At 46.8% G+C, this 13,536-nt stretch overlaps 1 protein-coding gene across 3 annotated transcripts in view; it reads right to left on the bottom strand.

The window, feature by feature from the left end:
- Nucleotides 1-13,536, bottom strand: part of TUT7 (terminal uridylyl transferase 7) — a 2,420,963-nt gene that overhangs the window by 1,186,654 nt on the left and 1,220,773 nt on the right. For all 3 annotated transcript variants that reach the window (XM_069625717.1, XM_069625718.1, XM_069625719.1), the window contains 2 exons: nt 3,188-4,332; nt 2,781-2,931 (listed from right to left, as the gene is read on the bottom strand). In XM_069625717.1, coding sequence (XP_069481818.1) covers nt 2,781-2,931; nt 3,188-4,332 — 1,296 coding nt within the window. The remainder of the gene's footprint in view (nt 1-2,780; nt 2,932-3,187; nt 4,333-13,536) is intronic.

Here is a 13,536-nt window from a genome sequence, read left to right as displayed (position 1 = left end):
CATCACACGCACATCTAAAGCAAGTCGGAGTGCTTGTATAAAGCTTTCCATTTCCATTGTAGAACTTTATAACCGGAGTCGTCTCGTGTCTACAATTGCAAAGGGAGAACACTTTGTTGAATCACATTTAAACTGACTTTCAAACACTGTTACAAGGGATTTTACAACAACAAAAGGTTGTATGCGCTCAATTAGGATTCCCAATGCGAGTTAAAAAACTGTTACCAGTGGATTTTTGTTTGGGTGAACTTTTGTTTCTTTTGGAACCCTCAAGAACTGATTCAAGACTTTGCTTTTCTTTAATGGTTGTTTGGTAAACACTTGTTTATGTTGTTTATGGTTTACTAAGAATATTTTGTTGTTTAGTGTGAGGGCCAGTTTTGTATATGCTCTGAGATTTTCCCTTAGAACCTAGACTAGGTTGCCAGCTCCCGTTAGAGTAGGCTTAGTTAGGTTTTCGTTGCACTTTGTATTATTAATAAAATGTTGAATACTGAGAAAACTACAAGCAGTTTGCCGCCATGCATTACTGACACCCATGGTTCCTTATGTGCCCATACATCTTTCAACTGCCAAGAATCTGTAGGTGACCTTTAACGTTGATAACTTTCTATATCAAGATCAATAGATAAGTAGTGGTCTAGATAGGTGGGATTTTAGAATATCTACCCGTAAGAGTTAGAGAATTCAAAATGTTTTAGAGCAAATGTGAAACAATTCTCGACATTCATAAACGGGTCTTTCAACCTTTCTATTCCCCACCCCCTTCCCTTGTCAATATTTTTTACATAGATTAGCACATGGGTGGCCATGTGCAATAAATCAGGTTGCTTGAAACACTGATTTTAACTACCAGTATATACTAGTCTTTTGAACAAGCTGATGATTGACTGCTTCACGCTCAGCTGAACCTCCCCCACACTTAGATTCAATCCCCTAAGAAATTGACATTATGAAAAATAAACCCCATAAAACGTGTCTGTTCGCTTGTGCTGCCTCTCCCTCCTTGCCTCTGACACTCTGCTCCTGCATTCAATGTCATAATGTAAACGGAAGAGGCCTCTGACTGGAGCCATATGCCCATTTTCATGGCAGTGATCTCTACTGTACTTTTTATTGTTAGTGCCAACTCTGGCCACAGGAACCTACAGGTAGTTTCCTTCCTCAAAAACTGGCCATTCGCAGCCAGGGGTGCCAGTGCCGGTAAAGACCCAAGCTGGCAGGGTTTACCGGTTGCTAACAATCCTGATCACAGGCAAACAGCTTGGGGTTTATCACCATGTTTGTTTGCACTGCATCAATTTTTAGTTAAACCAGCACCTTACATATTCAATTGTAAAATGTATGTTGTGACATTAATATTAAATTAATACAATTTAAATTGGATCCAAGAAAAAACATTCTGCACCTCACAGCAGTTAGGTACTGGACTAGAGTGACAGAAGGTGCTTGTAATCTCATGCACGTGAAGCTCCAAATAGAACCATGGAAAGGTTTGTAATCTAGTCTATCAATCCCAAATTACAAATGATTATCCACAGCTTATCCTTAAGGTCCCTTCAGGATCTGAACATCTCCAATTATATTATCTTTCCACATTTTCCTAAGATAATATTCAGCCACACATGTTCTAGCATTGAGAAATACACACTCATTTAAAAAACAGTCAATGTTAGAATATTCTTTTGCATTACAAAATTAGACTATTAAAAGAATTTGTGAAAATGTTCACCACAAATTAAGAATGAACTGATAAAGTGTAAACTGTCTTACATTTAAGAGAGAACTCAAAGGACCAACTCATATTGACATACCAGAAATTAACTCATTATTTTTTGTCATGAGGCAAGGATATGAAAAAAACACAGTGCACAATATTTCTACTCATCACTAGCCATTGTTGATAATTCACTGCTAGCAATTAGAAAATGGTGTGTTAAGTGCCTGTGGTGATCGCATTAAAGTCGAGGGGAAAGGGAAAGATGTCTGATTAGTAGCCATTAACTTCAAAATGTTACCCCTGCTTAATGTGAGAGATAGAATCAGTAAATGCAAGTGAAATCTCTAGAACAGGGATGTTTCTTCATGTTACTAATGTAACATCTATATGGTAGGTCACGTGCCACTGTGTTATTATGGCTGACTTCTCACAGAGTACACAGAAAGAAACCACTCTTCTTCAAATTGTAATTAAGAAGCCTCTAACAAGAACCCTCTCCATGTAAACAATACACTCCCTACTGTATACAAGCCGAAGTTGTATAAATAGCTAGCTTTACTGCAAGTCAGGTTATGGGGTAGAAATACCAAACGGTTGGATTAGGTGTTCTGTAAAAGTTTACGGAGTGGAGTCATGAATAATTTGATCGATCGTGGGTTGGGAATCCTTTCATTATAAGAATCGCATGTTTAAACAATGCTTTAATGGATTTATGTCATACTATGTCAGCCGTCTCATTTTAACAATAAATAAAGTTGTTTAAAGAAAGGTCTCTTCAGTTCTCAGTATTCACAAGATGGCTCTGCAAAGATCCCACTAAGAGGAACCCTTCAGCCTGGTCTCGGTTATTAAATGCACTTCATTTCTTGACACTGCACCCTATGGAGCCAACTTAATCCACACAACTGCAAGAACCATGCAAGTAACAGTGTAACTCGCTATGATTCACCCACCGGCCTCACCGAGTTACATGGGTCACAAGCTGGGAGCACACACATTGTAGCTGTCCCAGGGGTTTAGACCAATACAACACACAAACATGTTAGGAAACATAACTTACTGAAACACTGGATGCAAACCTGATCCAAAATCATTTGAAATTTAGAGGTCATTTTTGGTAAGGGGTCAAGTTCAATTTTTTTGAAGTCTTCTGGGCAATCCTTTTTCAAGTGCCCGTCCCGTTTGCATAAACTGCATACAACTGTAGGTGACTGCATGAAGACAAAAAGAACAAAAGAATTTGTTCTGGTTGAGGACGACTAGCAAGAAGGAAAATAATGGCTACATGAACATGTTTGATAAGGCAGTTTGTTAAAATAGGTATTTGCTGTGCACAAAACGAAAGTGCTTAGTGACGAACCCAACACATTATTATGCGCCAGCACTCCTAGAAAACAAATTTGAACAGATTTTTTTTTTACATTTTTAGACTACTAAACAATGTTCTTCAAACTCAATTCATCTTACCTTGCCTTTTGTAAAGATACGTCTGCTGAATTTATAAACAAAATCAAGTTCCTCCTCAACAAGGTTATCAGCGCTGAAATCATTACTGAGCAAAGTTAAGTCCTCTTTGCTTAAACAATCTGTTTTTGCGTGTTCATTTACAATTTTAGGCAGGTCCTCAAAGTTCTGGCATTTAAAAGTTACACATTCTGAGAGACCCTCCTCTTCCTCCTCCTCCTCTTGCTCCTCTTCCTCCTCCTCGTCTTCCATTTCCTCCTCCTCCTCAGAGAGTGCTTCATCCCCAGATGCAGCATATGCGTTGTCGACATCCTCATCCGTAGGTAAAGTATCAAACTGGTTTCTTTGATTCAGAAGAACAGTTTCCTGCTCTTCATCTTCCTCATCTGAATTTTTTTGAGTCAAGATGTGCTTGTGTCTTGATATAGCACATGTACTTAAAGGAACCTCCAATTCATCAGTCCCTTCTGTACTGCCCTCCTCTAGGTCGACCTTGTCGTCAGTTGGGCCACCTTCGTCACTCTCCGTCATTAAAGCATTTGGAAGAAATTCTACATCTGAAATGCTATCCGTCTCAGCATCACACTCAAGGTGGTGAATGGCAGGTTCCCCATTTTCACTATATTCCAGTGTTTCATCATGGGTAACACAAATGTTAACACGTTTGACACCGTCAAACTCTTCATTACAACTCTCTGCATCATCAGAATGAGGTTTGTATTCCTGCAGATCATTCAGAGTTACAGCTTCTGCCAGACAATGAGAATCAATATTTCCAATATCCACTAACTCCTCTTCAGTCTGACTGTCACTGCAGTCAACGATATTGTCAACATTATTTTTGAAGTCATTGTGGGAACTTAAAGTATTGACAGGATCTTTAATGGTCACATCTTCTAATTTCCTATTAAGGGCAGGTATATCGTTTCCAACTGGCACATTATTGGTGTCTTTTGAACATTGTTCAGATTCAGGGAGGAGAGTCCTTTTTAAATCGGTGTCAACAGGTTTTCTTTGATCAGAGTTAGTTGATTTTGAATGGGGCGAAGCAAAATACTTGTAGGTGACCCTTAAGCAATGAAGAATGTATTCAAAAACCAGTTGACTGTTTAGAGATCTTGCTGCATTCCACTTCACAGAGAATGGATCTTGAGAGAAAGAAAAAGGTGTAAATGGTCAACTCAAATTTTAGAACAAAGTAAGCATGATGAAGCATGAAGTACCTCAGGTTTTAAAAGTTAACAGCATGTTAAAAACATTCCAAGTTGCAAACACCTTTTTAAAAATTACTTACTGTAAAAAGAAAACATGTTGCAGCCCATGAGAAAGGGGCATTAGTAACAAGGCTCATTCTACACTTTCAGATCTTGTGACAAAGTCACCAAGGACAAGCAGGTTGGGGAGGACAGGAGGTTCTGGCTGCAGGGAATCCAATGGCTATGTGAAGGACTCCCTAAAGGTGGCAAAGTGTGGCTCACCCACAGCTCTTCCCCTCTAATGTGCAGAGTGACCCTGGTGAGGATGACAAAAATATAAATCTGACAAAAAGTAATTACTTTCCTTTCGGTAATGTTCTTTCCGATGGACGTTCCTCCCATGAATTCCTCATCTATGATATCTATGTCTCAGCATAACTGCTCTTCGGAAACCTTTCTGCCGCCAGGGGGCACAGACTTGCTCTTCATCGGCAACTTCCAATACCTCTAAACCCCCTGTGCTGGAAAAGACATCGCAGACAGCATATATTGCATCAGTGCACCCTGTAGCGTTAGTTCTACCCTTTTTCCATAACATTTTGACGCTGAGAGACCAAGAACCAAGATGTACTAGCTATCGGTCAAGAGGAGCCGGCAGGGAGGGCGCTGAGGAATTAATGGGAGTAACATCTATCAAAAGAACATTACCGAGTGGGAAGCAATTTGTTCTAGTAAAGGATTTTTTCCTCCAATGAAGTCCTCGTCTATGATAGACTTCCATAGCAGTACATAGATCTGGAAGAGGAAGGTGAGCAACCACCTAAACCAAAATAACTCTGAAGGACAGCTCTACCAAAATGAGTATCCTGCAAAACAGCCCACAAAGCCACCTGGCAAAAGTCCAGAACAGTGACTCCACATTTCAGAGCCAAGGTGGCAGCCAGCCCCTCTGGTAAAATGAGCCCTGAGAGCCCCCAGTAGGCATTACAAATTCTTAATATCACTTGTTCTGCTGGACTAGCTACTTAGTTCAACTACTCGACCCCCGCAATATATACTAGTCCCATTGTAAGTTAAGAAGCCCAATTAGAAGGTAAAAAAGAAAATTACCAGTGTCATTTTTGGCGCAATGCTGCTACCCAGAGGCCATCCATGCATAGTAAAACATCTATTTGCCATTAACTGAAAAGGAGATTTCTTTTCAAAACAGCAAATTACTCACCATGAAATGGGAGGACAAAGCAAATTGTCTTCGCACTTCAAAAGAAAATCTCGACTATGTGAGGGAGAAGATTTTGCAAGCCCTGCGCCGGCACCTCCTTAACAGCCAGATCATAGCATTACGAGAAGCAGAGGATGATCCATCCCCTTGACAGGGTCAGTTTGGTCACAGCCTTGCCACCACGGTAACCAGCATATCAAACCAAAAGCTAGTCATCTTTCCTGCTCCCTCTCATTGAAGACGTGTAGTACCCAAGGGCCCGCACCAGGTGGTCCAGCCGATGGAATTGGTCCTCTGCCTTGCAACGATGAGGCAGATCAAAAAAGAGCGAGAGAGGGATATTTTGAGAGAGATGGAAATAAGAGACCCCTTTCATAAGTCAGGATGGTCTCACTCTCAGCGTTGCATTCTCTTTGGAGAAAAGCTAACAGGGAGGTTTAACTGGCAATGACTGGAACTCACTCACCAGGCTAGCGGAGGTAATGGTGACCAGGAAAATCACTTAAGGGTAAGCAATCTTAAACACAAATAGAGTCGCTCAAATGGAGCGCCCGTAAGAAATGTTAAAACTAAATTCAAATCTCAAGCCGGACCAAACTGGCATGGGGAAAAACTAATCACAATCCCTGCAGAAATTAAATGAATCATAAAAAACTAGCCTTTCTCCAGCGTTCTCGTGAAAATTTGAAATAGCACCCAGGTATCCCTTCACAGTGCAAATCTGTAGAGCTGCCCAGGCCAAAGAAAGCAGAAAATCCAAAACAGAGGATGTGTTGCAAGTAAAAGGGTCCAGCCCTCTTCTTGCACCATGCCGAACACATATGCTACCTGCAGGCATAAATGGATTTGGTGGTGGTCCTCTGGGTAGAGGAGCATGTCCAAGATGTCTTCTGACAAATTCCATTCCTTATACCTCAACCTTTTAGCAGTCAGACAAAGGTTCAGGCTGTGGAGGTACTCTGGAATGGGACAACTGATCTGTTCTCTACAGAAGGTGCAGTTCTCCAAGTCCAGCCTAGCACAATCAAGATCATCATGCTTGTGAATTTATCCTTTGTCGAAGGTTTGGTCCCCAATTTCTCAAGGAGGCCTGGATTACGCCACTGCTTTAAGAAAAAGCAGCCTCAATCACTTTAAAGCAGGGAACTATTGTCTTATTACAAACGTCCCCTTTCTGCTGAAAGTATTGGACCGTGCTGCAACATTACAATTCCAGAGTTGGCACTCACCAGTCTGGCTTTCAAGCCAGACATGGTACGGAGACAGCACTTACAGATCTGAAATCCAATCTCTCCCTTGTAGTGGACGATGGGCACCGCGCCATGTTGATGTTGCTTGACCTCTCCGTGGCCTTTGATCTTGTGGACCACTCTCTTCTGGTCAAACAGCTGCAGGAGGTGGCAGGCTGCTTTGAAGCGCCTACTCAGTGGATTGCCTCCTTCCTGGGACCCTACAATGCTAGATTTGCAGTGGAAAATGTTACATCTACTCCTGAGGCCATTGCAGGGTACCACAGGGGTCCTGTATTTCACCAACTCTTTTTAATATCTATATTCTTTCCTTCCTAACACTTCTTGATGACCTGGGTGTGCAATATGCGAACTACGCTGATGACACCCAGGTGGTCTTGAAGCTTTCAGGAGTCTATGCACAAGACACAGCAACCATCAATAGGGTTTATGGGGCCATCCAGGCCTGTATGGCAACCAACGCATTAGTCTTGAATAAAGACAAAACAGAGATACTGATTGTTGCCACAGGGCAGCGGCTAAAGAAATGATCTGTTGAATTTGAAATATTTAAGATAGCTGGATCCACCATCCCAGTTGCTAAGAGCATTAAGCCCTTAGGGGTCACACTTGATGCTGAACTGTCAATGAAGGCCCAAGGGGCCCTCCTACCAGCATCCTGCGGCTACTTGAATAAACTTTTGAGTCACCCGATAACATGGCCCTCCTTGCTTCAGCACTTGTTAACTCACGCCTGGACTATTTTAACAGTCTCCTCCTGGGCACCTCCCAGGCAAACCTAGCAGCACTCCAAGGAACCCAAAATGGGGCTGTCCAGGCTATCAAACACCTAGCCAGACGTGAGTATTTTGCTCAAGCAAGGAGGAAGCCTCACTGGCTTCCGGTGAAACATTGGGTTACCCATAAGGTCCTGACACTCAGCCATAAATGCCTGAATCTCCAAGTCCCTGCATACCTTTGCAAACGTGCCAAGGTATACAAGCCCAGTAGATCACTCTGCTTGGCTGACAAGGCTAGCCTCTAGCAAACTAAATACAAACTAAGAGGTTTTGGGGGTACCTCATTTGACTTTCAGGCTCCACAGGCACAGAATACACTACTTCTTGACATAAAACAAGTTCTCTCAAAGATATTAAGAAACAAATCAAGACGTACCTTTTTAATATGGCATAATACAACTACTTTATCATCCATTGTTTCTCTTAGTCTGTCTTATATGCACCCTGAGACCTCCGGGTGAGTGGCGCGTTAGAAAAATGCAAATAAATAAATCATGGACCTGAATGGGTGCAGTCTCCCGAGAACTAGGGGAATGATGGGGATCAGCAGGAACGCCTATAGAAGGTCAAAAGTAAACTCGACCGTCGGTGCGTCCCACAGAGCACATTGTTAAGGGAATTACCTGGAGCAGAACCACTTGCGCTTCCTGTTCACACTGTATGCAAAGAGGTACACCAGAGGAATCCCCCAATGGTAGAAAATCTCCTCTAGAACATCCAGACAGAGCTCCCACACATGGGAGGCCGAATTCTGCCTGCTCAAGGCATCCACAGTGATGTTTTCTGTACCTGACAGATACGCTTCCATTAGAGAAAAGTCGTTCTCCAGCACTATAGTCTCATTGCTCCTCCGCACAGAGGCAAGGATCGCACACCACCCACTCTTGCTAGAGGTTGTGCATGGCTACTATGTAGACCATCAGCACCAGCACAGTTTTGCCCCATATTGAAGGAAGGAATGTGATCGGGGCCATCCCGATCCCCCCCCAATTCTCGTAAATGTATGTGTTCTGAGGGAGACCATAGGTTGCTCACTGATAGGTCTTGTAGGTCAGCGCCCCAGCTTTTCAACAACACGTCATGGCACCTGAGGAAGATGTTAGTGTGCAATTGGATGGTGTTGAATGTGTACGCCCATTAGTATCTCCGCACCTACAGTAGGACTCTTATTTTGCCCCTGGATATATCAGGACTGTCTATACATTTTGATTCTAACGAAGAGGTGACAGTTACCTCACCACTTATGGATGCAGTGGATTTAAAGAATGAGTAATCTATTCAGATGGATTATTGCAGTCCTGCTCAATGGCAACAAGTGAAAGAGGCAATTGCTTCTGATCTTTTCCAGTGTAGAAATCCCCAAGATTTCTGCTTAGGCTGGCCCTAATAGCCAAAGTTGTGTCCCGTTATGGTGGATAATTCATGTCAAACTGAGTCACTGACTGTAATGGAGGATGCGAATATTAGTCCCGAGCAGGATTCTGTATTAGATATGTGAGAACAAGGCAGGGGTTTGGAAGGTAAATTTAGCAAGACTGAGCTTAATTTTGTTAATATGTGGGATTGATTGAAAACTGAGCGATCTTTACAGGATACAGTGGCCACCCTGACTCGGGACATGAAAACAAAGTGCGATGACCTCGAGTCCCGCTCGAGCAGAAACAACCTGCACATTATAGGGGTCCCCGAGAATGCCCTGAAAGGGCGCATGGAATTGGCGGTTGAATACTTACTTAAGGATTTACTGGGTGACCGTACCCTATCCCCGTACTTCACAGTCGAGCGAGCTCACCAGGCCCTATCGCCTCGCCAAGCCGGGAGACTTCCCCAGACCCATCATGGCCAGGATTCTCAATTACAGGGACAGAGACCTCATCCTTCGCCTATCACGCGAGAAGGGCGACCTGCGCCTCGACTCACACCATCCGTATATTCCCTGACTTCTCAGTCGGGGTGCAACAGGAGAGATGTCAATTCCTGGGAGTCAAAAAACTGCTAGGTGAGCGCAATGTCCCCTACGCAGTTCTTTTCCCAGCGCGGCTCAAGATTACCTTTAATGGAAAACTTTACTTCTTCACCGTGCAGGAGGAGGCGGTCATATTTATAGAGGCCCAGATACCACTGCCGAATCCCAATGGAGATCCCTTGGTTGACGAATAGGCCCCAACCACCTCGTGTCTCAGTACTTTGCTCGTCATTGTTTGTTCTTTTATGTGCTGATAGCAATGTACCATTAATGGTTCTAAACCACCTCGTATTTCTGCCATCTGATTACTATTGTTTGTTCTTTCATGTGCTGATAGCAATTTAACCTTATTGGCTCACCCATATGTACGCATTGAATACCTGTGATGACCACGTTTGCACAATTCACCGACAGTGATCAAAGGCAGCTCTCTGCCATGCTTACCTGCTTGCCATTATTGACTAACTCTTCCGCTGGTCGCTGACCCACTTGTACCTACAGGCCTGAATATGGACCGCCAGAATGCGGAGTGTTCCACCTTTGATTGGCTCTACCTTTTTATTCGCTCTAGCTCGGGCCATGTGGGTCAGGTGTGATCATTCTACATATGTCTGTTCAATGTACCGCTGGTAACCTAGTGCCATTGATATTTTTGTAAGTGTCCACCACACGGCAACGGCGCACCCCATTGCGATTGCAATGTTTAGTTCTGTTAATTTGAAGTTGGGTATTCGCCCCGGTTGGGTCATTGGAGTTGCGGACCCATGTTGTGGAGCGCCGGTTGTCCTCTCTTTCACGGGGCATTTTGGTTTTGACTGGAGGTGGGAGGGGGGGTTACACTGCCTGCTTGGATGGGGTGGTGCGGGAGGGTGGTGGAGCAGGTTCGATTTGTATTATGGAAAAAGGCGGAGGCGGATTGGCAGACCACGGTATATCGGGGGCCCCAGTAGGGGCGGTTCCTGCCTTGAATTCACTCTACGACAATGGTGGTGGGATGTTACTTAGATTATTAAAATGCCTATTACGGGGGCCACCAGGGGGCACACAGGTAATGGCTGCCTGGTCGCTGGGTTCCCGCCGCGGCTGGGCCTTTTCAGGGGAGTGAGCCCCCCCCGGAAACCCCAAGGCGGATTCACCTGGCGGGATCGCGCCAGTGACTCCCCCCCCCCCCGTGATGCATCCACTCGAAAGAGCGAAGCTCCAGGACACCGGGAAGCTGTTTTACAGGCGGTGACGGAGGAACGGCGGGATGCGCGTCGGCTCCAGCGCTGGTAAAGGAGGAGCGGCCCCCCGAGGTGAGGAAGTCCTGGCGACGGGCCCGGCCCTCTCTCTTTCACCCGCCGCCGTAAACCGGGTAGCCGAGGCATCGGGGCCTGGCGCCCTCCGGAGGCAGCACAAGAGGACAGGCGACATAGGGGCGGGCCTGGGAACGAGGGCCCCCCGCAACGCACCACACCATGGACGGGGCGAAACAGCGCTGCCACCCCCTGCGGTTGCGCTCCCCCCCACAACACCAACGGACCACGGCAATCCGGTAGTTGGAGCGGGAGCGTGCCCCCCCCTCTCCCGTGAGGGCTCCAGGGTCTCAGTGGCCGCTCCCGTCCCGAAGACGGGCGAAGGGACAGCGTGCATCCGCATCCAACTCCAGCAGGTGCAGGTCCCTGGGCTCAGCCCCAGGGCGTGTGCCCGCCTGGCGGCGAAAGGCTTTGGACAGAGGTAGTGGAACGGCAACTCACTCGCCCTGAGAAACATCACCAGCACTGAAGCGAGACCCAGGTGAGAGGCCCCCATCCGGAGTAGGTGGGGCGAGTGCCCGCCTGAAGGCTGCCCCCTGCCCTCAGAGGAGCGCATATCATTCATAAGCTCCCCCCTCCCTGAGATGCCCCATCCAGGTTGCTACAGGGCAGGGTGGTGACCCCTGTAGGCCACCCAGCCCGCGGCAGACCCCGCAGTGGTTGCACTGTACGACTACATGAGCTGGCAAGAGACTCTGCAGGCATTCCGCTACAGGGAGACGGAGAGCAACACCAGTGGCCCTACTCGCACCGGGGACATGGCTCATCCAGAGGCCTCGACACAGTCCGCGTTGACGATGGAGGGGCTTCGCCTCCATCCTCCGGGAGATCAGGGAAATGCGATCTGACATCGCCCAGAATTTCGAAAAGATGGACCAAAGGGTGGACAAAGTCGATGACAGACGCCTACAAGTGGAAACTAACCAGTCTTCCTCAGCTTCCCAGGAGGTTCAACTTGGTATGCTGCTAGCGGCCCTGGAGAAGAGGGACGCGGAAAGAGCCAGGCAGATGGATGATTATGAAAATAGGGAAATGAGGAACAACCTTAGATTTTTTGGGATCCCAGAAACGGAGTGTGAGACGGAGAGAGATTTGACCAGAGTGGTGAAGGACATTATTACTCTACTGTTTGCAGAGGAAATGACTACTGAACCCACGTTCGACTGGGTGCACAGGGCAGGGGGAAGGGCGGGGAGCCCCAGATCGGTACTGGGTTGGTTCCACTACTATACCGAAAAAACTAAAGTCTTGGAAGAAGTGAGGAAGGCGGGGGTGATTACTTACAATAACGCCCAGATCACCATTTTTCAGGACCTCTCCGCCTACACCTTAGCCAAACACAGAATGTGCCGCCCCCTAACACAACTACTGAAGGAGAAGGGAGTGCGCTACAGATGGGGATATCCCTTCTCCCTGGCCTTCGAATACTTGGGCCACCGAACAATGCTGGTTACAGGGGAGGACATAAAAGGAGCCATCCAGGATTATGTGGTGGAGCCTACCCCCCGGAGGCGCCCAGTAGGCCCAGAAGCACTCTGTAGGGGCACTCCCGGTCAGTCGGGTGCCAGGAGGAGGAAAACCAGTTCGAGGAAATTCAGAAAATTGAACACCCTGCCGTCTGTAATGGAGGAGGAGCATATCGACTCGGAGGGTTGATGACCATGGCTCCCGGGTCTGCAGTGGAGTGGAAAAGGAAGACATGAAGGACGCACCGAGGACAGTATCCCCTTGAACAGCAAGTACAATGGGGGCAATTGAAGGGGCACAACTATGGGGGGAGGGGGGGAAACGATATACTGAGGTCCTGGCAGGGGAAGGTAGGCTGGAAATCCGGCCTAGGGGAGTGGATGACCACAGAGGCACAGGGAAGTCCTGACCATTCATAGATCGGGACCCGAAGAATCGGGGGTTAAGCCAAACTTAGAGTCCCCCTGAAAAGCGAACAATGTGGGGTGGACTGAGGGGACGAAGCTGTGGGGGTGGGGGGCGCTCACAAAATCGAGCTTTGCAAACAAGGCCTGGCCGAAGGGGACAGGCTTGTGGTCCAGCCAAAATGCCAGAAATGGCAGAACTGGCTGGACGCCGGGGAGGGGGGTGGGGGTTCACGAATTAGTTGGGGTTTGTTTGTTTGGGAGGAAGTTGGGGGGACAGTTGGGGAAACATTCTAAAAGTGTCCAAACGAGGAGACAGAGGAGGCAGGGAGAGAGTAACGATGCAACGTTGCTGACCATTAGAGAAGGAAACAGACTATGGCTGATGACTGACCGGCCCTGGGAGTGGGTACCCTGAATGTGCGGGGACTGAACACCCCTACGAAAAGGTCCCTGATCTGTAGGGAATTTAGGAGGGCGAAACTAGACTTGCTCTTTGTGCAAGAAACACACTGGGCGCGGGGGAAAGAGCCCAAAATGCGAGGGGGAGGAATCGAGGAGGTTTTTCAAGCATCCCATAGGGCGAAGAAAAGAGGGGTGGCCATCCTGGTAGCTAGGGGAGTGGGTTTCGAGAAAGTCAGTCCTGAAGGACCCCGATGGCCTTTACCTGTTGGTGCGTGGTTCCTTACAGGGCTCTCCCCTAACCTTGGCGGTAGTGTATGGCCCGAATGAAGGTCAAGCCCTATTCTGGGAAGGAGGAAGGGACAGGCTCA

This window comes from Ambystoma mexicanum, chromosome 6p (assembly GCF_040938575.1).
Source record: "Ambystoma mexicanum isolate Mex_15411 chromosome 6p, UKY_AmexF1_1, whole genome shotgun sequence".
In the NCBI taxonomy this organism is placed as follows: Eukaryota; Metazoa; Chordata; class Amphibia; order Caudata; family Ambystomatidae; genus Ambystoma; species Ambystoma mexicanum.
Note: the sequence above shows the minus strand (reverse complement) of the source record. Positions and strands in the feature narration are given on the sequence as shown.